This window comes from Lontra canadensis, unplaced genomic scaffold, assembly GCF_010015895.1.
Source record: "Lontra canadensis isolate GAN:19392208 unplaced genomic scaffold, GSC_riverotter_1.0 scaffold32, whole genome shotgun sequence".
Classification (NCBI taxonomy): Eukaryota; Metazoa; Chordata; class Mammalia; order Carnivora; family Mustelidae; genus Lontra; species Lontra canadensis.
In genome coordinates this window covers 14,969,815-14,993,395 of record NW_022631026.1, presented here as the reverse complement: position 1 = coordinate 14,993,395, position 23,581 = coordinate 14,969,815, and the positions used below count along the sequence as shown (strand labels likewise).

The window sequence follows — 23,581 nt, the reverse complement described above, 5'->3', positions numbered from 1 at the left end:
AGGACTCTGGGATCATGACTTGAGCTGAAGGCCTTAACCAACTGAGCCACCCAGAAGCCCCTAGAAGGGACTTCTAAAAATAATGTTTAGGTGACAGTTTTTACACCAAGAATAGAAAATTCTCTGATATTAACTGATTTTTTTCCAAACTTACTTGTTTGTGTTTATAGTCGTACAGCCATGTGTTCTGAATCCATCCAGTATATATAACTATGAGCTTGAGGTGTGCCCCTGCCAGTTTAGGAGTTACTGTTATTCTTCTAGGTTTCACTTCTAAAGGTTTTTGTTTTGAATTATTATGAATCACTAAGAAAGCTTTAACATTTAACAAGATGCTTATTGGCAGCTGAGCCTTTAGGTTAACGTTTCTATCTCTATTGACCTTTCTGATTCGACAGTTCATATCAGCTTTTTACTTTTTTTTTTTTTTTTTAAACCAAATTACTTGCTTTCTGTGTTCCCAAGAAATGTGGCCAGGCCAGCGAGTCTCAGCAGTATGAAAGCTTTTTATCAGGATCATAACATTCAAAATAAAACAAGATGCTGATTTTTTACCTTAATATGTTAATTTATGTAGATACATTTTGATTAATTTAAAAGTACAAATGTATAATTGTGTTCTTCCTTCCAAACAGACCATTCAATGTCCCAGCCTATTATGGTACAGAGAAGATCTGGACAGGGTTTTCATGGAAACAGTGAAGTAAATGCAATACTGTCTCCGCGATCAGAAAGTGGAGGCCTTGGTGTGAGCATGGTAGAATATGTATTAAGTTCTTCTCCTGCTGATAAATTGGATTCTCGATTTAGGAAGGGAACTTTTGTAAGTATTTTGAATAAAGAAATATTTAAATAATTATTCAGTGGTTATTTGGTTATCTTTAAGTCCATTTATTTTTTTGGCTCTTCCCAGAGTTAAAGGAAATCTTGGTACTGTTGGAGCTCTGGTTTTCTTCTCTTGGCCACTTCTTGAAATACATGAAATAGAGAACCAATGGGAATATAATCTTAGCCATGTTACAAATACCAACGATATTAGTTAAGAAACATAATTTGCAAGATTACAGTTGTTTATTCATGGTAGTGCTTGATGTGGAAGTAACTAAACAAAATAATATGCTTTAAGTAGAATTTTAATCTTGTCTGTGGTGTTACTGCTTTTCCAGCACCGCTATAGTTAAGGTTGCCTTAGCCCTTCTGTTATAAATCACTGTTTTGTGCTCAGTTTTTTGGCCTTTGATAAATTAGTTGATTACAACATTAAAATAAGATACAATGCTTTTATTGTTTACATGCACTATAGCATAGTTTTAGGTCACCTTATGGTGCCTTTTTTTGTGTTCTATTAAATATTCAGAATCAAACAGATTCTTTTTCCTCAGGGCACTAGAGATGCTGAAACAGATGGACCTGAGAAAGGAGATCAAAAAGGCAAGGCTTCTCCATTTGAGGAGGACCAAAACAGAGATCTTAAACAAGGAGATGATGATGATTCTAAAATAAATGGCAGAGGTTTGCCAAATGGAATGGATGCCGATTGCAAAGATTTTAAGTAAGACTTTAACTTTCTCAAGAAGAAAAGCATATCTTCAGGGATGATACTACTAGTTGATGTGATTGATTTAGACATTTTCCAATTTTGGTTTATTTTATTTCCCTTTGTATCTTGTGTTAATCTAGTAGATTTAATTTTTTTCATAAGGAGTATTAGTTGATTATGCACCATTAAAAAAAAATAATTCCTCAAAATAGTCTCAAACAGTGCATTTCATTAAAGGAGTAATGTTAGAAGTTGCCGTTATCTTCCTGCTAATATGATAGTCTAAATTTTAACTTTTTCCTCCCTGCTAAAATTTAGTGAATTTTAGGTTTAATCTGGTTTTTCTTGGCAGACTCCTTTGGGGTTGCTCTTGAGCAGCTTTCTGTGGAGTTTCCTCTTCCTTCTATCCCTGTATTGTATCCCCAACACCCCACCCAGTCTAACTCCTAATCTCAGAAATGAGGAAACAATTATTTTAGGAGCTGTGACCTTCCTTATTAGTGTATATGAATTTATGGTAATACTTAATATTCCTGAATTTAGGAGGTAGGGAACATATTAGAGACTTTAAAAAGTTAGCTTTGCGCTTAGAATTCTTTAAGTTGTAACGTTTCAGTTGTTTCTTTATGGCAGTTAAATAAGTATTTTCTTCTAGCTTTGATCTCAGATTGGGCAGTATACATTTACCTAGATAATAGGGAGTTGTTTTCTTCATACTGAATTCCTACACTTTACACTTCATTAGTCAGATGCTTTGGGGGTTATACCTGAAAAATGAGCTGTTTCATTGAGATCCTGTGAACCATGGAATCTCAGTTAACTGAGTATAACCATATATGTGGATGGTATGCTTTTACATTCATTGCCTTTAATTATCGAAAGCAGAGTAACAGTGCTGTTTAAAACAGTGCCATTTGTGTCTGTTGTAAGTGCAAAAAAGCATCCAAAACCAGTAAACCTCTTTGATAAGAAATAAATTTTAATGTTTTTCAATTTGTTTTAGAACCTTATCCTGATTTTACTTGTCTGCAATTACCTAATCTAAGTTTTAGTCAAGGGCATATATTTAAAACTGAGTTGATTATGAGCCCTTCACAGTATGCATTTATAATTGAAGTGTTAATACACCATTAACTATAGCAAGAAAATAGCACCACTTAATAGCGCAGTGCCTTTTTTCTATTATATCCTCTATTTATTGCTATATTAGAGTTGTTTGAAAGGCTATGCTTCTCCATAATATGAAATTTACTACATTTATTAGCATTCCAATTTTACTCCACTAAATTTGGGGTATGCATTTAAAGTTGTTTATGATATGTTCTAGATACAGTATTATGCTTGATAGTGTAAAAATGTTTTGGGCTAATAGCTGTGGCCATATGGTCAGGTCACTATGCTAACATATCACTAATATGTACATTAATTGATACAGCATCAGTATATAATCACTGGAATGTAGAACTGAAAGGAAGTGAAGAACTATAGCAAGCTTTATTTTAGAATTAAAGAAGATCCTTTCAGGTTTTTTTTTCCTTCCATATATTCTGAAAGAAAAACCTTCGAATATTCACATGAAAAATTAGGTATGGTTAAAAGGGGAAAGGAATTAGAAATTTCTTCTAAATATTGCAAGGATAGTGGTTGATTTTTAAATAAAATGTAAGTTCACCTAAATACCTGGAAACCAATTCTTACAATTAAATAATTTCATTAAGTAATTACTTTGTAAAATGCTCCTTACATGTTAGGAAATTTATCTTGATGTGAAGCTCCTGAACATGGGGGAAGAGTTACATAAGTGTTAACAACTGGCCCTGAAAGCCAGGTAAAATAGTTACTGTTACTTACTTAATGTACTTAATGTTTGCCTATACTGTGAGCTCATGTTTTCAGAACAAACTTACTTCTTGTGAGGGAAGAGATCTTTCATAAAATATTTCTGCAGAAGAAAAGACACTGTAAATGAGGATAGATTATGTCTAGGAATAAAGTAAAAATAAGGTTTAGACCATGGAAGATGTTGATAAAAAGGGAAAAACCGATGCTCAATAATTTTTTTGAGAAAATTAAAAAGGCTTGTTAGTAGGGGAAATTGCTGTTTTAATATGAAGTGTATACTCTTTTCTATTGTTGGGCATACTTAATTCTTGGTAAATATGTTATAAATTTCTATTTCTTTCTGGTGTGCTTTTTTTTTTTTTTTTTTTTGGTAAAGATTTTATTAACTTAGTTGACAGAGAGCAGGAACACAAGCTGGGGGAGTGGGAGAGGAGAAACAGGCTCCCCGCTGAGCATGGAGCTCAACTTGGGGCCCTATCCCAGGACCCCAGGATCATGACCTGAGCCAAAGGCAGATGTCTAACGACTGAGCCACCCAGGCGCCCCTCTACCTGATGATTAAACTGAAACATTTTTGTGTGATAAAGATGGTTTTTGGAGAGTTGTCATAGAGGCTTTTCACACTTCATTTTTTTGCCCTTACTTGAAACAATAAGCATAAGAAAATTATGTCTTTAGTCTGATTTAAGAAACTAAGGCCTGGAAGATGAAATGATGTGCTCAAAATCATATTTAAAGACAGACTGGAGTCAGCCTTCGTCTTAGTTCATGTCCTTTTGCATTGTATCTCATTTTACACTCTGAAGTCATGAAAGCCATCCTTTATGGCCAGTTTTGGTTTTTTCCTGAACCATTATTAAGCAGGATATCATGGCATAATTTTATGCTGGTGGACAAGACCGGAAGTGTGGTAGGTGAGTTTTGGTTTTGAGTCTTCCCATATTTGTCACTTGATAGTCTGCTATTCACACTTACCATTCATTTTGTCTGATTTGAGAAAAGTTTCAGGTAGTCTAAGCCTAAATTGTGATATTGGCCAATTTTCTTAAGTGTAAAATTGAGTTACATCTTTATGCTATTCAAATTAGGGAGAGTGATTGTTAGTAGTATGAACAAAGCAAAAACATGTCTGTTCTTAAGAGGAAGTTAAATTAGAAAAAAATGCTGAAGTGGAGTACGTTAGTGACCTGGTGTGCCTGATTTGCCCTCTGTATTTTACCACCATTTGTTTTTCATGATTTTCCTACTTTTCCATTCCAACTGTGACTGACTACTTTTACTCATAAAGCCTTTCTGTTTTCTTTATATAGTCGTACTCCTGGAAGTCGTCAAGCCTCTCCAACTGAAGTAGTTGAGCGCCTGGGCCCCAATACTAATCCCCCAGAAGGATTGGGGCCTCTTCCTAATCCTACAGCTAATAAACCACTTGTTGAAGAATTTTCAAATCCTGAAACTCAGAATCTGGATGCCATGGAACAAGTTGGTCTGGATTCCTTACAGTTTGACTATCCTGGTAATCAGGTACCCATGGACTCTTCAGGAGCTACTGTAGGCCTTTTTGACTACAATTCCCAGCAGCAGGTAAAGCGTGACCCTCCTTTAAAGAAGCTCCTCTTAACTGTGTGTTGGTGTAGCCTGAAGTGCTGTGAGGCATTGACCTGAATAACAGGAGTATTCTTAAATACTTGATGTTGTAGAAAGAAAATGTTTTTATGGTTGAGAAAGTGATTGAGATCAGTGTTAAAATACACTATTCACAGCTTTCTAAATAGAAATGAAACACTTTGAGACTAATCTTGGTATTAAATATTTTCTCTAATAGCTCTTTCAGAGGACAAATGCGTTAACAGTTCAGCAGTTAACTGCGGCCCAGCAGCAGCAGTACGCCTTAGCCGCGGCGCAGCAGCCGCATATAGGTGAGTCCAACCGCTTCGATGAGACTGCTAGAAAGTCTTGGGTTAGTGTTCATTAGAACGCTTCATTTTTCTTTTATCGAATGGTGTTATGTCGTGATGTTTTAAAACCTCTCATTGATATCAAAGAGTAATTAATTACATGGCAAGAATAAAGATTAACTAGGAAAGAACCGTTTCTGATTACTGTATCCTTGATGAAATGAAAATCTGTATAACTTGATGAAAGCTGTCAGCACATAAGTTTTTTTTCCTCAGTGTGAAGTTGAGTTAGACACTTGGAAGTTCAAATGTAGGTCTGTCTATTATCAATCAGAATGTTTATTGTTTTTTTTTTAAAGATTTATTTATTTATTTGACAGAGACACAGCGAGAGAGGGAACACAAGCAGGGGGAATGGGAGAGGGAGAAGCAGGCTTCCCACTCAGAAGGGAGCCCAATGTGGGGCTCAGGACCCGAGCCTAAGGCAGACTCCTAATATCTGAGCCACCCAGGTGCCCCCAAAATGTTTATTTTAAAGAATTATATCCCCAAGAAAATTCCTTAAGATGTTTTCTTCATTAAGTTATATGGGTCTTTGACCTTTAGCTTTCAATGTGAGTTACTGTAATTATGCATTTGTTACTGCTGAAGCATTGGTACATGTTGTCCATGTTGGGGTTTTATGTTTGTTTTTTCACTTTTTTTTTTTTTTTTTTTAAATAATTATAGATTCACATGGAATTGCAAGGAGAGTACAGAGAGGTTCCCCACCAGCTTTCCCTATATGGCTACATCTTACATAATTATAGTATAGTACCAAAACCAGGAATATGACACTGGTAAATGTATATGTGTATATATAGTGTTATTTTATCACGTGTAGACTTACATAACTGTTTTTATGCCTGATTTTAGCTGATCTTAATTTATTTTCTTGTTGGAGAAGGTGTGACTATTTTCCACATAATCTGTGGAAGCAGGCTGGGGGCGGGGTGGGGGGAGGTGATAGAAACTAAGTTGATTCTCTTCCCTTACCTTTGTATTGTTTTATGTCAATCCAAGAAGGTCTCCTAGGTCCCTATTTTATTTTTGGTTTTAATCAAAGATGACCACATGTTTCTGGATGGTTTCTTTCTTTCTTTCTTTCTTTCTTTCTTTCTTTCTTTCTTTCTTTCTTTTTTTTCTTTTTAAGATTTTATTTATTTGACAGAGATCACAAGTAGGCAGAGAGGAGAAGTGGGTTCCCTGCTGAGCAGAGAACCCAATGCAGGGCTCTATCCCAGAACCCTGGGATCATGACCAGAGCTGAAGGCAGAGGCTTTAACACACTGAGCCACCCAGGCATCCCTTCTGGATGGTTTCTAATAGCAGCATACATTCTTTGCCCCCAGCTTCCTTTATTTCTATACTTAGTCCTCCTCATTAGAAATGTAGTGCTTCGGGACGGCTGGGTGGCTCAGTTGGTTAAGCAGCTGCCTTCGGCTCAGGTCATGATCCCAGGGTCCTGGGATCGAGTCCCACATCGGGCTCCTTGCTCGGCAGGAAGCCTGCTTCTCCCTCCGCCCCTGCCTGCCTCTCTGTCTGCCTGTGCTCGCTCACTCTCTCTCCCTCTGTCCCTGACAAATAAATAAAATCTTTTAAAAAAAAAAAAAAGGAAATGTAGTGATTCAGGGGGCACCTGGGTGGTTCAGTCGCTTAAGCATCTGACTCTTGATTTCGGCTCAGGTCATGCTCTCAAGGTCATGAGATTGAGCCCCTTAGAGGGCTCAGCACTGAGTCGGCTTAGGGTTCTCTCACTGTGGGTGCTCTCTCTCTCTTTGAAATAAATAAATAAAATTTAAGAAAAAAAATAGTAGTGGGGCATCTGGGTGGCTCAGTGGGTTAAAGCCTCTACCTTTGGCTCAGGTCATGGTCTTGGGGTCCTGGGATCCAGCCCTGCATTGTGGGGCGCTCTGCTCAGCAGGGAGTCTGCTTCCACCTCTTCTCTCTACCTCTCTGTCTACTTGTGATCTCTGTGTCAAATAAATTTAAAAAATCTTAAAAAAAAAAAAAAGAGTAGTGATTCCTGTCTTCTGTACAGACTGGTATAACCCTTTTTTATTTCTTGAGCTTTATGGTATGTTTTAATATGTGACAGGCTAGTATACCCATTGCTCTGCCTTTTTGAAGTTTTAAATTTTCTTAGTTGCCTTTTTATATGCATTTTAGTAATTGGCTTATTTATTTACTTCTAGAAGATTGGGTTTAAATTTTAAATTAACTTCTGGAAAATCTACATCTTTATTACATTAAGTATTCTAACCAGGACATGGTGTATCTTTACTTTTGTTAAGTCTGCTTTTGTGTTGTTTATCAGTACTTTAAAGTTTTTATCACCTAAGTTTGCATATTTCATGATAAGTATGTTTTTAGGTATTTTGTCTTTTGCTGACCTTGTAAATGGCCTTCTATCTTTTATTAAATCTTTAAATTGGTATCTATGGAAGCTCTTGGTTATAGCAGATATTAAAGTTTATCAATATTTTCTAATTGAATCATTCTTGTGTTCATGGAATAAAAAATGCATATAATCTCTTAATGAGCTCTTTGAGTTTGCTCATGTTTTATTTAGGATGTTTACATCAGTAATGTGTACATGAAATTAATCCTTAAGTTTGCGTATTTTGTATTTTTCTCAGATTTTGGAATATGATCACTGCATGAAAAGAATTTAGAACTCTTTCCCCTTTGAATACCTTAGAGTATTTCGAGTAACATTGGACTCACGTTGTCTTTTAAGTCTTGGCAGAACTTTGTGAAGCCATCTGGGAAACCATGCACATAAATTTGAAAACCTGAATAAAAATGGAACTATTTCTAAGCATAATTTACCAAAATTGACTCCACCTTTTAATCTTTGTTCCATAGTTAAATATATCCATTGTTGACCAGTCTTAGTATCCAAGTTTGCCTAGTCATCTCTTGGCTGGCTGAAAGCCCGTTTTAGAACAGCATTGTAAAATAGAAATGTAATTTTTAAATGTAAATTTTAAATTCTTTTGTAGCCACATTTTTAAAAACTAAAAGGAAATAGGTGAAATTAATTTGAATAGACTATTTAACCCATTATATCAAAAAATGTCATTTTAAATGTGACCAGTATAAAACTTACTATTGAGAAATTTAAATTCTTCATATGAGGCTTTCCAAATTAGGTATGGATTTTTCCACTTTAAGCCGATCTTAATAGACTAATCACATTTCAGGTACTCTGTAGCTATATGTGGTTGTAACGTAATAGACAGTGTGGCTCTAGAAGATTCTTTTAGAGTGGGGATTGACAAACTTTTTTATAAAGGCGCAGGTAGTAAATATTATAATTTTTGCAAGCTGTATGGTTTCAGTCACAACTACTCAACTCTGTTAGAGCACAAAAACAACCTTAAATGACATAGGAATGTGTATAGCCGTATTCCTATAAAATTCTACCATGGACAGTAATTTGAATTTTATATAGTTTTCATGTGTTGCAAACTCTTACTATTTTCAACCACTAAAAATGTTAAAACTGTTCTTAGTTTATATAAAAATTGGTAGCAACCTGGACTTTGCTCCTGGACTGGGCCAGAAAGAGATAATAGATATAGTATATTTTTATTTTTTATAAATAGCTATCTACACTGAAAAGGGAGAGAAAGAGAAAAGGGATTGTTGAGGTGGTTTGGAAATTTTGTAGTATAGGAAATTGAGAGGTAATCCATGGGAGTAAAATAGAAATAAACTGTATACCCTGCAGAGGGCTGTAGGGGGCAAATAGAGGGCCTACACACACCAGGATTGGAGTTTGAGTCATGCTAACCATAGGTATAGTAAGAGCACCCAGGTCACAAATATAAATAAGACTTGGTTTGGAGACTTAACTTCATGATGTGTGGTTGGCCATCTTTATACCCCCTGATGCACAGGTGATTATAAGAGAATCTCTCCAATAGTATTGCAATCAAAATTCACAGTGCAAACAAGAAAGATGAGCCAGAAAGCAGCCAGTTGTGTAACAAACAGTAGAATTTACACCCAAAATGTAGAAATAAGGGAACCTTAAAGTTTCGGGAAGAACTTTAAAAGTTGATTCATAATCTTAGGAGATAAAGGACTTAAAGCCATCAAAGATCAGCAGTCTTGAAACAACAAAATGGTGTGAAAATCAGCCATTTCAGAGTCTTATAAGTAAAAAGACCTAGGTGGGCTTCATTATTGAGTAGCTGTCACCTAGGATGAAATGTACTGGAGAATAAAAACTTAGGAAATCTCCAAGAACACTAAACCCAAAATGGTCAAAATGATCAGTACTTGGCAGAGACAGAGAAACTAGAAGCTAAGGATTGGGAGTCAGTAGTAACTAAAGATGTGCAAGGCATAGCTGACTATACCTTTTCCTGAAGTCTCAAATAAACGTGGACAAAGACCTTTGAAGAAAACTCAAAACTATAAAGATGTCACTTCATCTAAATTAATTTGTAGATTTAATGTATTCTTGGTTGGAATCCCAGTAGGATTTTTTTGGAACTTTAAAATTTGTTTTTTATGTTTGTCTTAGAAAAGTAAAACAAGAAAATTAATGGAAAACTAAAGTGGAAAGAGGGGGACCTACTCAACCATATGTCAGAAGTTACTGTTTTAAGTGATTGAAACAGTGTGGTACTGACGTAGGCATATACAAGTAGATAACAGACAAGAGCACACAGTAGACACATGTGCAAGTGTGTGTTTAGTGTGCAAGGGTAGATTGTAATTTTAATTGACATCTCAAAATAATAAAAGAATGTATTTGGAAAATAGCTTGGAGATAATTGGGTCCTCTTCCTGATAGATAGAAAGTTTAAATGAGAGGTGAGCCTCGGTGGCTTAGCCGGTTAAGCATCTGCCTTTGGCTCAGGTCATGATCTCGGGGTCTTGGGATTGAGCCCCACATTGGGCTTCCTGCTCAGTTGGCAGTCTTCTTGTCCCTCTCCCTCTGCCCCTCCCTACCCTACTCTCTCTCAATAAATGAATAAAATCTTTATTAAAAAAAGTTTTTTGTTTTAATCTCTAGTTCTTTGTCTGTTAGAACTTTATCTTAAAATTTTTTAAACGTTTTATTTATTTATTAGAAAGAACCAAAGAGATCACAGCGGGAGAGGGAGAAGCAAACCTGCCTCTGAGCCCAGAGTCCAGTGCAGGGCTCAATCCCAGGACCCCAAGATCATGCCCTGAGCCGAAGCCAGACACTCAACTGACTGAGCCACCCAGGCACCCCTAAAACAAAAAAAAAAAAAAATTTTTTTTAAAGATTTTCATTTATTTATTTGACAGCAAGCCAGAGAGCACAAGCCGGTGGGGAACAGCAGAAGGAGCCGGAGAAACAGGCTCTCCTCTGAGCAGGGAGCCCAATGTAGGGCCCCAGCCCAGGACCCCAGGATCATAAACTGAGCAGAATGCAAATGTTTAACCATCTGAGCCACCCAGGTGGCCTAGATTATTTGTTGACATAGAAAGGGATCTGTGGTTAATTGGCAAATGAAAACATATTAAAGTATCATTATAGTCTACAGTATAAGATGTGTCTGTGTGCGTGCATTTAAAAATGTAGGATGTATATTTTTATTTGTGTGCATGTATAAACACACAGGTACAAACACATTTGTGTATATATATGTGCAAACAAATAAGTATATATTTATGTAATAACACAAGCATATTTGATGTCTAATATGTTGTAAATATTTCTTAAATGAATCGTGAGCTTAAAACAAGTAAGAAACTTCTTTCAGCGGAAGGTTCAATATGTATCCATTAGGTAGAACTAATTCCTTGTTTTTCAGCTATCTGAAATTTCACATCAAGCATAAATGTAGAGAACGCTATGTTAAAATTATTTCTAAAATTGAAAGATTTAGAAGACTATAAACCAGTGGTCAGTAAAGACTACATGAGGACTTTGGCTTCACATTTTGTATGCTCCAGTAGTGCCTGGGTGGCTCAGTGGGTTAAGGCCTCTGCTTTTGGCTCCGGTCATGATCCCAGGGTCCTGGGATCGAGCCCCGCATCGGGCTCTCTGCTCAGTGAGGAGCCTGCTTTCCTTCCTCTCTCTCTGCCTCTCTGCCTGCTAGTTATCTCTCTCTGTCAAATAAATTTAAAAAATAAATAAAAATAAAATCACAAAATATGAAATATAAAAAAATTATATCTTGGCTTTGGGATTTTGTAGTGGTATGAGATGACATGAATATCATTGCATCCATTGTTTTCTACTGTGGTAAAGATAATTTATGGTAGAAGAACCAGAAGGAGATCTTGAAACCTTTGCCCTCAGGTGTATTTAAGAATCTAATTCTGAGAAAGTGATTTTTTAAATAGTGCAGGGATTTTTATTGGACCCTTTGATTCTTCCTCTATTAAAAGCAGATTTTTCAAATGGCTGTTTTGTGGCTGTGCATGAAATCAGTGCTATGGGCTATGGCCACTATTTTTAGAAATGAAATAGATTATAGAAATTAATGAAAAGGAAAATTAAGTAGAAAAATAGAAAATAGGTTATGGTAGAACTTTATAAGGATAATGTTTCTGAGATTTTTGTGGCATGTATATGTATATATGGCCACTAGGTTGATGTGAAATATATTTCATACTGTGGGTCACAGTCAAAACATTTAAAAACTGCTATAATGTAGAATGAAGTTTCTGAATCTTGATTTTAAGGTATTTTAAGATAAGTGCTTCTTTTGAATACTTTTCTTAAAGTTACTTATGTCCACGTTTTTATATTCCTATGCCCCCTTCTTAATCATACTTACTTACTTATTAAAGATTTTATTTATTTATTTGACAGAGAAATCCGAAGCAGGCAGAGGGGGAGGGGGTAGCAGGCTTCCTGCTCTGCAGAGAGCCTGATGTGGGGGCTCTGAGGGCTCGATCCCAGGACCCTGATCTGAGCGGAAGGCAGAGGCTTAACCCCTTGAGCCACTCAGGTACCCCTATTTATTTATTTTTAAAGATTTTCTTTTTGGAACACCTGGGTGGCTCAGTTGGTTAAGTGTCTGCCTTTGGCTCAGGTAGTGATCCCAGGGTCCTGGCATTTGAGTCCTGTTATCTGGCTCTTTGCTCAGCAGGGAGCCTGCTTCTCCCTCTGCCTGCCACTCCCCCTGCTTGCGCTTGCTGTCACTCTCCCTCTGACAAATAAATAAATAAAATCTTGAAAAAAATAAAAATAGTTTTTCTTTTTAAGTAATGTCCTCACCCAACATGGGGCTCAAACTCAATAACCCCAAGATCAGGAGTCATATGCTTTACCAGCTGAGTCAGTCAGGTACCCCATTAATCATATTTTAAAATTGAACCTTTTTGATTTCTTTTAACTTTAAACATGCCCCTTTTATTATCTCCTCACCTTCAACTTGTCTCCATTATTTTCCAAAAGACACACCTCTGGTAGTTAGTACCTTATGGTAAATACTACACACAGTGATTCCTCGATACCAGCAGTTCTCTTGTCTGATAAGTACTGCAAATGAACATTTTAAAATTTTTCCTAGCCTTTACGAAGTTTACATTGGCATACATTAGATGCCGAAGTTGCCTTAAAGTCACTGTACTGCTGAAAGCCCTTCATTTTTCTTCTGTTGCTTTTGGGGTAAAGTCCAAACTACTTACCATAACCCAGGAAGATCTTCATGGGTCTTCCTTCTGATTATAACTTGTTTTGTCTTCTCTTGCCCTAGAGCCGTGCTTCATCCTACCTACTGCTTCTGAAGCTTAAGTACCCCTTTTCTCTGTGCCCATAGCACTTACTGTACTTTTATACTAATTGCCAATTTGCTTGCTTCTTTTTCTCATTGGATGGATTGATTTCTGAGGGCAGATCTTATCTGTCTTCACTGTTGAATCCCTAGCATATTGTACAGCTTAATAAAAATTTAATGAAAAACTACTGTTGAACAATAGTAGTTCTAACTCTCAACATTCATTGTGTGCTTGTTGTGCTAGTTCTGTGTAGTCATTTCATATTCAGTATCATTTAAATTCTCACAAAAAATCCTCTTAAGATGCGGTGATACAGCTGTTTCATAAATGAGGAATCTGAGTAAGGTTGTGTTAGTTACATGCCCAAGCTCATTCAGTTAATCAGAATTTGAGCCATTACATACTCTCTCCTCCCCCACTCCAGATGAAGTATAGAAGTGATTTTACCTAATGAAGAAAATCATGCTTTTCATTTTCACTCATTATTTCTCCCTTTTTATACACAGCTGGTGTATTCTCAGCAGGCCTTGCTCCAGCTGCATTTGTGCCAAATCCATATATTATCAGTGCTGCTCCTCCGGGGACTGACCCATACACTGCGGCGGGATTGGCTGCCGCAGCAACATTAGCAGGTACCTCACTGTTCAGCCTTGTTGCTTATTATGGATTTAGTTTTAATTCTGGTATAAGCTTTATTTTTGTCTATTTGGTCGATTTGAAGTACCTAGGCAATGAAACATTTATCTGAAACGAGCTGAAGTTTCCAGAGAGTTAGTTTGCTATTTTTCCTGTTGTAGTGCTAGGAAAAAGCCTAAGCCTGGTAACTCTTTCCTTATACATAGTTGATTCACATTTTAATTTTGTAGTTTTAGAAATCTTACATTGTTAACCACAGATCTTCCCTTTGTGACCAATGCTATTAACTGCAGAGACATTGCAAAGTAAAGTCACTTCTCATAAAATAAACGGGGTAGGTGCTATAAATACCATGTCAGAGAGAGTATGAGGTAAAGGAGCTTCAGCAATCTTGAGAGAATGAGTATTTAGAAAGTAGTTAGTTTATTTAGCTTTAAAATGTGCAAGCCAACTGAGGGGCAAAATGGAGAATTGGAGTTGGAAAGAACTAACTGCCAAAACCGAAACTACCACTAAAAATCTAAAATGAAAGTCAAAACTATTCAGTGTTACATGTTAGTGGTATAGCAATAAAGCTGGGGGGCAAATATTTTTAAACCCAAAACTGTATTTATTGCAAGAGTTATGTGCTGGTCAGGTACCATCCTGTTGAGCAAAGCAATTTGTTGATATTCTGTAGGATTATGAGGAGGTTATTTTAGACTAAGTTGGATATGGAGACAAATTAATGAGTCTTAGGTACGGGTTATTATGTTGGTCACAGAGGTAGAAACAAGGTAGTATCAGCTAGAGAGATGTATGTTCACTGGAGTAAGCCTGCCAGTTGAATTTCATAACTCTAGACTACCGTGTGTTGTTTTTTTTTTTTACTTTGTTCACTGATACGAATTGTCACTAATGAGTAAGACCGTTTTAAACACCACTGCTGGTAGTTACTGTCATGACCAAAGAACAGTTACTCTTTTCTTGAGACTTTGGTACTCTTTATTTATACTCAAGACTTAAAATATTAAGAAGTGAGAAAATAAACATTAATTTCAAATTTTTGATAGCTTGCTTAGCAGACTGAAACTCATCTGTCATACTCAGTAGTTTTTAGTATAGATCTGCATGTGGTTCCATAAAGAAGGGATGAACTGTCTTGGTGCTGGTTAACTGGATGTTAGTATGTAAAGTTCTGGTTTATCATACAGTCTATGGAATCGAAAGAAACTCCTTTAAAAAATTGTTAGTTTTGAGAGTAAGCATTCTAGGCATTCTGGGCTTAGGCAAAAGACCAGTGCTACCCAGTAGAAATATAATGTGAGCCAAATAATGTAATTTAAGCTTTTCTAGTAGCTACATTATAAAGTAAGTAAAAAAAAACATAGAATTAATTTCAATATTTGACTTAGCCAAAATATCTAAAATATCATTTTAATATAATTTTAAGTTACTAATAGATCTTTTACATATACACACACAAAACTACTCTGGGCGGAGTCCTCAAAATCTTGCATATGTATCATACTTCCAGCATATCTCAGTTTGGGCTATCCAATTTTTTAATTCTTATGTAGCCACAAATGGCCTCTGGCTTCTGTTTTAGACAGAGAGGTTCTAGGTAGGTGTCTTGACTTTTGTTTTGATAATGTTTTCTTCCTTCATAAATCCTGTTAATAGTTCTCATTATAGATTTGTTTAAACTATCTTCAGAAATATATTTTATCTAAATTTTTTTAATGCTTTTTACTTTAGTTGATTCAGTCAATTGTACTGGGGTTTATTTTCCTCCAAAACAAAGTAAAACCAAGAGTTTAACTTTACAAAGTGTTAAATAGCTATACTAAAATCATATCTGTGGGATTTTAGGCCCTCTTTATTATATCAGTCAGTAATCATGACATATCTTACTCATCAGCTTACTAATGGTGGGCCATGTTGTGTACATGTTCTTTCCTCTCCTAGAAGCAAATATTACCTTAAATAAAGTAGAATAGAAAAATAACAATTGATTCTATTTTTCCTACTTTGCTTTCACATATCTGTGTGTCTGCTTTGTATTACCTAGTTCTTTCTTGTCTTTTTTTTTTTTTTTTTAAGTTTGTTTTATTCATTTGACAGATCACAAGTAGGCAGAGAGGCAGGCAGAGAGAGAGAGAGAGAGAGGAGGAAGCGAGCTCTCTGCTGAGCAGAGAGCCCGATTTGGGGCTCGATCCCAAGACCCTGAGATCATGACCCGAGCCGAAGGCAGAGGCTTAACCCACTGAGCCACTCAGGCGCCCCAGTTCTTTCTTGTCTTGACTCACTAGTCCATTTACTGAAGTTTCATTTGTTTTCATGTGATTTTCAGTTGTTTTAGGAGAACTGTGACTAATTCTGTTTCAAATGTGAAAAATATGTTTAATAAAAACTTAATTTAAAAAAGAATATTTTTAAATTGAAGATTTACAATTCAAGTAACAGTTGTAGCAAGCTTGGTACCAGAATGTTTCCTATATTTATGTTATAGGTTGCAGATAAAAAGATAAAAGTGTTTTTATTGTTGTAATTCTTTTCAGTAGTCAGAAAATGACCTTTTTAATAAAAAGAATTTGAATTGAACATAGTAAACCCACAATTATAAGAAATCTAATGTTCCCTAAAAATACTATGTGTTTTCTGGTATCAAACCCATCAGCCGGCATTCAGTAAATGTTGCATAGATTGTTAAGTGTCCTGTCGATTCATTGGCCCTCTTGACTTTAGCTTTATCATCTCCATTAAGGCCATTGCTGTCACTCCTGAATACTTTGTCTTTTAATAGTCATATCTGAATGAGACTATCCCCCTAATAGAATCAGAAAAAAAATAGAAAGTATGTAGCAGGTGTTAAGTGGGTAGAGGATTATAAGGACATTTGCTCTAAGTCTTAATATACTGTTCCTTTTTATGATCTAATGGTAACTGACCTCATTTATCTATAAAATGTAAGTAACTTTTTTTTTGGGGGGGTGGGGTGGGTTGTGGGGTTTAGGTCCAGCAGTGGTTCCACCTCAGTATTATGGTGTTCCGTGGGGGGTGTATCCAGCCAATTTATTTCAGCAACAAGCTGCAGCTGCGGCAAACAACACAGCAAATCAGCAAGCAGCATCGCAAGCTCAGCCTGGACAGCAACAGGTATAGGCCTGCCTTCATTAACGTTAGTACTGGAGAGTCTTCAAAATTCCAGGAGTTCTTTGTTTTCAAGATCTGTGTCTTTTCATCTTCTTCAGTATGTAATACAGTACCTAGTATCTAGTTGGTATACAGGTGTATTGACTACATTTTTTTCTAATTATATGAATTTAAAGATTTGGCTGTATTCTATTTCTATGTTTCTGTTATGAAACTGTCTTGAAATTTCTAGCAATTTTTAATTTTCTTTTCATCCCCTCTCCAGGTGTGCTAATTTCCCTATCTAAGTAATTATCACTTCATTTTCTTCTCGGTATTTAAATTACTATTTTGAATATTACTATATACCTGATCAGGAAAGGATTCCTGCATACTTTATATTTTTAAACAAGAGGAAAATATTTTCACTAAACATTAGATTTAACTTCTTAAAATAGAAAATGTTTATTACACAGGTGTCCCCATCCCCCCCACCCACCCCCGCTTTCCTGGAACTATTTTAATAAACATGGAAACACTATTGATTTCAGAATTCTGGTTGTCAGAGTCTTCATAATTACACCGAAGAAGCAACTTAATGCCAAGTACAGTGTTTACTTGACAGCTAGATTTTGTCTAAATTTCCTTTATATATTTGAATACTATATTGATGTTGTATTGAAGCTGTCCTTTGGCTCAGTTCTTGTAGATTATACTACAGCGTGATTTAATAAATTCTTTGGGCAAACATGAAAATATACTACCTGAACAATACACAAACCTATGTTTGAGGCTTACACAGGTGGTGTTAACAATGAATCCCCCCTTGTCCTGAATTGTTTATCTATCTTTGTGAAATTAATATGATCTAAGATTTTGCCATTCCTCCCTCCAAATAAATTTCTTATTTTAATACTACATTGGTAAGGTAAAGAGCACAAATACTAGAAATAATTTTTCCCACAGGCCTTCTAAAATCTCCATATTGCTTAATAGATTGTTGTGGTTGTCAAGAGCCAGTGATTGTGTTTTTGAATTTAAGTATTTTATATTTTTTCATGCTAAATCAGCATTTCATTGCACATAATAAATATGTTCAAAGACTATCCAAAGACCATTTATCATATGTACAGAGTTGCCTGGGATAAATTTATCTGTTATTTGATAATTTCGTTTTTAAGGAAATCATTTGTCCTTTGTAGGTTCTCCGAGCTGGAGCAGGTCAGCGCCCTCTTACTCCCAATCAGGGCCAACAAGGGCAGCAGGCAGAATCACTCGCAGCAGCAAATCCAACTTTGGCCTTTGGTCAGGGTCTTGCTACCGGCATGCCAGGTATATAGTTAGTTAATTGTAGAAGTTGGCATAGGTTTGAAATGTTAAATGTAGACACTCACATTGAAGAGTGAAAAAATCAAGAAATGTCTTTAGAGTCTTGCTTACCTTATAGTTAGTATTTTAGAGCTCAGATGCCCGTAGTTGAAATCAGTACTATTGTGAGACTTAGCAGGGATGGCATACGTGTACTAGGGTTCTTAATGTGTCCCATTTTTTTCTTCTGTTTATGGCATAAACTATAGCATTCTCCCAACTCACCACAGCCCAGAATTATGAAACAGTCCTTCAAGAAATAAAAACAGTTTAGAGTTGGCATGTCAGATAAATCTTGTTTCTGTTTGCCATTGCAGCCAAAGAAAGTCATTTTGTTAATACTGAGAAGTTTGCAGCTAAAATTTTCCACTTTGAACATTGTTCCATTGTGTTCAGCTCATTTTATAGTATTTTAAACTATTGATTTTTTTAAAAAGATTTTATTTATTCATTTGAGAGAGAGAAAGTGACAGAGAGAGAGAAGGTCAGAAAGAGAAGCAGACTCCCTGTGGAGTTGGGAGACCAGTGCAGGACTCTATCCCCGGACTCCAGGACCATGACCTGAGCTGAAGGCAGCCGCCTAACCAACTGAGCCACCCAGGCACCCATAAACTGTTGTTACTTATAACCTGACAGTGTCTTTGAAAATATGCCTATGAAAGCCTAATACAAAAAAAGTTATAAAAATTTCTTCCCATTAACAGAGTACAACTCTCAGAAAGGGCCAACAAAATACATTTTTTTGTGAAGTAGATTTTTTTATACAAAATTACAGATACAGAGTTACTACTTTAGTGATAATGGAAGGAAGGTATTTTTTTTAATCCGATACAAGCAGCACTTGTTATGTTTTTAAAGTAAAATTTAAAGCTGCATTTGAATATCAGTAGGTAATAGGTCCCTTCCTATTCTACATTCTCTTCACTCCTCAAGACTCACTTTCTCTCTTAAGTATGCTATTTTTTCACTCTTAGTATATGAGTAGTTATATAGATTACTTACTAATGAAATATGAGTTCTGGTTTCCATTTAATTGTAATGTAGTTACATTTTCTTTCTTTCTTTCTTTCATCACAAGTAGGCAGAGAGAGAGGAAGGAAAGCAGGCTCCCTGCTGAGCAGAAAGTCCAATGCGGGGCTCGATCCCAGGATCCTGGGATCATGACCTGAGCCGAAAGCAGAGACTTTAACCCACTGAGCCACCCAGACGCCCCTGTAGTTATATTTTCTATTCATATCACTTAGGAAATGTGTTTAAAGTATGGGAACATATATGTCATTGAGGGTTTCTTTTATGTGTTCTGTGCTGCTGAATACTTCTATATGTTACTTTTAAGGATTTCTCTATTCATTACATTCATTCTATTTTCTCTGAGATTTTATCATCTTGTCTAGCCCTCTGGATAAAGAGAAGATGTTAGTACTGCAGTCCCTGAAGTACAAATAATAGAATGGATGTGGTTCTCATTTTCTTTTTTTTTTTTTACCCCAGCCATGTACTTGCTTCAGGGAAGCTGCTTTCCTGGAGCCATTGTGGATTAGAGACCTTTGAGAATGTACTGTGAAGCTGAAGTTGTAGATGTGGAGAGACATGGATACAAGGCTAAAGGGAACTGAGCTGAGAGTTTATTGAAGACACTGCTAAGACTACTCTGGGCTCTTCCTTCTTTCCTTTTTTTTTTTTTTTTAAGATTTTATTTATTTATTTGAAAGAGATCACAAGTAGGCAGAGAGGCAGGCAGAGAGAGGGGAAAGCAGGCTCACCGCTGAGCAGAGATCCCAATGTGGGGCTTCATCCCAGAACCTGAGATCATGACGTGAGCCGAAGGCAGAGGCTTAACCCACCGAGCCACCCAGGTGCCCCTGGGCTCCTCTTTCTACCCCTCACTTAAGTTTTAAGCCCTGTTTCCGTGATTCCTTTGCAGTAATCCTAATATTAACTCAGTAACAACTGCAAATTGTGACCTCCTTTCCTCCATTCTTAATTTTCTCAGTTCTTTGTTGTATTTGATCATATTGACGATGTCCAACTCTCTACAACTCCTCTACCATTATACTACCTTCTGTGATATTTTATTCTCCTGACTTTCCTGCCTTACTCATGCTTTTTATCAGTTTCACTTTCCTCTGTGTATAATGGAAAGTATCTTCCTTAAAAATGGAAGATAGTCTGGCTTAGTGATTAGACTCTCTGGAATCAGGTCTGCCAAATTGTTGTATCCCTTAGTTGTATGACCTTGGCCAAGTTACTTTCCTCTTTGAACTGAACTTCCAATATTGGGACAGTACTTCTTTGTCAGGAAAAGTTTATCTACTTTGACCTTTTCAGCCATCATCCTGACACCAGTATATTAAATCAGTTTATGTCTACATCTTGGATTCTTTGCTGGACACTTAACACATTTCTTCTTTCGTATAGGACATTACCATGTGTGCGTTTCAGCCACTCCTCAAACTGACAGTGTCAAAAAATGAACTCCTCTCTCCCAGATTTACTTACCTTTCTATTAATTCCACTATCCTCTTTTTTCCCCTATACCCAAACTAGTTTTATTTTCAACATTAACTAAGTTTAAGTTGTCCTAATTTCTGATACGTACAAATGTGTATTCACTTAACTAGATAGACACACATATAAATACATACAAACATAATTCCTGTCCGTAGTAATACTTTGAGTTTTATCTATACAATTAATTTCAAGTCAGGCCAAATATTTCAATATATTTTATAATATACCTAATCTGTTCATGAGACTCTTCATTCTATCTGAGGTAAGGAATATAATCCTGGATAAAACTGGGATGTGCTACTGGGATGGTCAGAACTGCCCCAAGCCCATACAGGGTACCTTGGTACAACTTAGAAAATGAGCCACATTGTCTCAGTAGACACAGCCATAGACCACCCATAAACTCAGCCTGGTGAGTGGAGCTTGACAGGATTTCAGCGGTCATGGGTTATCTCAGCCACGTGCCCTTGTACAGGGCATGATCTCCATGAAGGTGGCCATACTAGAGGGCTGCTCAGTGGTGGTGCAAGCAGAAAGGAGTGATCAGGCCACCTTTGTACAGCTTTACTCCTTGTTCAGAAAGACTGATTTAATTTGTCTGGCTGAGTTTGGTCAGATGGGGGGGTGTCTCTTCTTCAAACCATTAATGTTGATTGAGCTCAAGAGAAAGGTCTCCTTGATGGAAGATCATCTTCACGCTCAAGTTGCACATGGTTGTGCTACATGTAAGTGGACTTTGAACGTTTAATCTTAAGAAAATAACCCAGTGTTGATTCTTGACTCCTGAAAATTATGCTGTCCATCTGGCTGTGGTGTTGAAGTACAAACTAGAAGGTAGGCCTATTCCACAACTATTAAGATGAATTCACACTTGGAGTGGGAGCTCAAACCACTGCTCTCGGGTTCTCGGCTTGGCCGCCTTTACCTAGGAGTAGTGTGGAGGGGTTGAGGGAAGGAGAGAGAAGCTAGCAAGCAATCTCTGCTGCACCCTGGCCCTGGGCCCATGGGCCAGAGAACCAGGGCCATGACACCAGAGAACCAGGACACCCCTATCTGCACACCTCAGTGAGGCAGGTGCACTTGGTTCCACACCTTCGAGGCTGTCCACTGTCCTCTGGAACTGGAAACTTTTGGTTTCAGCCACAGTATCATCTTCAACTCTTGATTCTCTTCTGTGCTTCACATTAAGTAACTTGGCTGTTCTTATTCATTCTGTCTCCTGTTCATTTCTTTTATCTCTGCTATTCTTGTTCAGCCTTTTCCTTATCCTCCCACTAACTCTGCCTCCAGCCTTTTCTCTTCATCCTTTTATTCTCCTTTCACTTAACATTCAAAAATACAGGTTTATTTCATTCTGGTTCTTAACAGTTTTAGTGATCTAGTCCCAGACTAATTGGTAGTATCCTTCTATAGTCCCATGCTTTAACACACTAGATCATATTCTGCTCCTCAAAAATACTTGTACTTTTATGCCTCTAGCCCTACTAACTAATGGCTTTTCACTTAAATACCCTTTTATACATTTTAAGCAGAATTGAGATGTAGAGTTTAACATTTTCCTATTTTTAAGGTAGGTTAATAAACATTTTGTAATTAGCTTTGCTTGTCATTCTTTAAAATCCTTTCTATGGTATCTTCTTAATCTCTTTACCGGTGCTTTTTCATCAATAATTACTCTTCCTTTTCCCTTCTGTAGCACATAACTTGCACCTTTCTTTAGTAATGCTGTCTGCCTTGCATTTCATTTAGTTATATTTGTGATTTATTTTCTTTAATCTGCACTTATTACCACGTTTAAAGGTAGAAAATGTCTTAAAGTGGAACAGCTTTTTCTATTTCTCCCTGAAAGGTAGTTCAGTAGATCAGTGTCATGTCTTAAAATGGCATCTTAGAATTAAGGAAATGGTACATTACCTCCTCTACTATACAGTTTTTGAATGTGGAGACTGTTGTTTTTTTTTGTTTTTTTTTTTTTAGCCCCTGTGTCTTTTTACACTTGCTCAGTAGTAGAAAGATAAATAGAAATTAGAAGCTTTTGAACTGAATGAACATGAAAATGCTAAAAATTTAAGCCTATGAACTACACCTAAAACAACATAGAAGTGGGGACTATAAGAGGCTCAAGTGTGTACAGTAGAAAGTAAGTTTCTACATGGAACTATAAAAGGAAAAGAATAAACCCAAAGATTTGAAAGAAGGAAACCAAATGATAAAGGTGAGAGCTGATGTGAATGAAATAGATGGCAAATCTACAGTAAAGAGTCGTTATCCTGAAAGTTATTTTCTTTCTTTCTTTCTTTTTTTTTTTTTTTTAAGATTTTTATTTATTTATTTGAGAGAGACAGTGAGAGAGAGCATGAGCAAGGAGAAGGTCAGAGAGAGAAGCAGACTCCCCGTGGAGCTGGGAGCCCGATGAGGGACTTGATCCCGGGACTCCAGGATCATGACCTGAGCCGAAGGCAGTCGTCCAACCAACTGAGCCACCCAGGCGTCCCCCAAAAGTTATTTTCTTTGAAAAGACTTAATAAAATTGATAAAACTCTGACTTATCAAAAAATTTAGAACAGACATAAATAGCCATTATCAGAAAAATTAAATAATCATTGGAAGGTGTTAGGAACAATCTCATATTAACAAATGGAAAATTTAGACCAAATGGACAAATAACTAGAAAAATGTAACTTACCAGACTTGAGGCTATATAGAAAATCTGAAGTCCATTACCATTAAGAAAATCAGTGGAGTAACCAAAATTTTCCCTCACAAAATATTTAGGCAAACATAAGTGCTGAATACTAGGTATTTGAGGAGGAAATAATTTCTATTTTTTTATTTTTTAAGATTTTATTCATTTGACAGAGAGAGAGACAGCGATAGAGGGAACACAAGCAGCGAAGTGGGAGAGGGAGAAGCAGGC

The 23,581-nt window shown here is 36.5% G+C and overlaps 1 protein-coding gene across 8 annotated transcripts in view; it reads left to right on the top strand.

Annotated features, from left to right (window-relative positions):
- The window catches only part of PUM2 (pumilio RNA binding family member 2), a 100,743-nt gene that overhangs the window by 33,981 nt on the left and 43,181 nt on the right, over positions 1–23,581 (top strand). For all 8 annotated transcript variants that reach the window (XM_032866902.1, XM_032866907.1, XM_032866906.1 and 5 more), the window contains 7 exons: positions 636–823; positions 1,383–1,552; positions 4,693–4,963; positions 5,205–5,298; positions 13,542–13,667; positions 16,667–16,809; positions 17,988–18,117. In XM_032866902.1, the coding sequence (XP_032722793.1) occupies positions 636–823; positions 1,383–1,552; positions 4,693–4,963; positions 5,205–5,298; positions 13,542–13,667; positions 16,667–16,809; positions 17,988–18,117 (1,122 nt within the window). The remainder of the gene's footprint in view (positions 1–635; positions 824–1,382; positions 1,553–4,692; positions 4,964–5,204; positions 5,299–13,541; positions 13,668–16,666; positions 16,810–17,987; positions 18,118–23,581) is intronic.